At 38.3% G+C, this 1443-nt stretch overlaps 1 protein-coding gene across 1 annotated transcript in view; it reads left to right on the top strand.

The window, feature by feature from the left end:
• ZNF25 (zinc finger protein 25) overlaps window positions 1-1443 on the top strand; it is a 42269-nt gene that overhangs the window by 35373 nt on the left and 5453 nt on the right. Inside the window, exon 2 of the mRNA XM_006876158.1 lies at window positions 1224-1350. Coding sequence (XP_006876220.1) covers window positions 1224-1350 — 127 coding nt within the window. The remainder of the gene's footprint in view (window positions 1-1223; window positions 1351-1443) is intronic.

Raw genomic sequence — 1443 nt, 5'->3', positions numbered from 1 at the left:
GTGGAACAAGGAATACCATTGCTGATGTCAAAAGGATATCATTGCTGACTGACATTGGATCCATCTTGGCTGAAAGCAAAAATACCAGAAAGATGTTTTCTTGTACTCTACTGACTATTCAAAAGCATTAGATTGTGTGGATCCTAACAAACTATGGATAACTTTGCAAAGCATGGGTATTTCAAAATCTTCTTTGTGCTCAGGAGGAACCTGTGTATAGATCAAGAGATAGTCAGTCACTAGTAGTGAGCAAAGTGATACTGAAATTTTCAAATCAGGGTTGTATCCTTTCGCCATACTTATTCAATCTGTATGCTGAGCAAATAATCCAAGAAGATGGATTATATGAAGAAGAACATATCAGGATTGGAGGAAGATTCATTAACAATATGTGATATGCAGATGCTTCAACCTTCCTTGCTGGAAATGAAGGTGACTTAAAATACTTACTGATGAAGATCAAAGACCACAGCCTTTAGTCTTAGAAGAAGCATAACTGGAATGTTCCTTAAAATTGAGGCTATTGAGACTTTGTCTCTTGTACTTTGGACATGTCAGGATGGACCAGTCCCTGGAGAATGGCAAGATTGAAGGGTCAGGAAAGAAGAAGAAAACCCCAAATGAGATGGATTGACACAGTGGCAGCAACAATGGACCCAAATATAGCAACAATAGTAGGGTTGCTCCAGGCAGTGTTTCATTCTGTTGGACACAGGGTCACTGTGAGTCAGAACCAACTCAACAGCACCTAACAACAACCAGCTTGCCATTTTTCATGTATCCATATCTTTGGCAATTTTGTTCTCCTTTATTCCTAAAGTTTACATTAATCAGATTGACCACCTAATAAAATCTACTTGGTTAATACAGATTTCAATTAACTTTATCCCCATTTGTAATCTTATCAATATTTCTGTCATAGCATCTATTATGTCATACTGCATTTAAGCAGTTACATACTTCCCTCCCTGTCAAAAATAGAAGCTCGTTGATAACTGGAATATTTGCCTTTACTCATGTTTATATCTGCAACACAGTTCCAGGCGAAGAGTGGAGCTCAATGTTTTTTAGCACATATTACCTTTTCTATCTATAAAGGAGAAAACAGAATAGCATACTTACTGTCTTAACTTGTCAGAGTCAGTTCTGCAGTTTGTACCTTAACTAGTTCACACATGTCTTTTCAGTTTCACTTCTGATTGAATTGAAATGTGTTGCTACAGGGACCAGTGACATTCAAGGACATTACTGTGGAATTCACCCAGGAGGAGTGGCAATTGCTGAGCCCTGCTCAGAAGACTCTGTACAGGGATGTGATGCTGGAGAACTATCGTCACCTAATCTCAGTGGGTGAGAAAAAAATCCCAATATAAAACTCCCAGTAGTTTACAATTTCTTTCCAGTTGCTGGAACATGTGAGGCCCTTATAGAGTTGAATGATAG

This window comes from Chrysochloris asiatica, unplaced genomic scaffold (assembly GCF_000296735.1).
Source record: "Chrysochloris asiatica unplaced genomic scaffold, ChrAsi1.0 scaffold00357, whole genome shotgun sequence".
NCBI lineage: Eukaryota > Metazoa > Chordata > Mammalia > Afrosoricida > Chrysochloridae > Chrysochloris > Chrysochloris asiatica.
The sequence above is the reverse complement of the archived record's forward strand: the minus strand, read 5'-3'. Positions and strand labels throughout refer to the sequence as shown.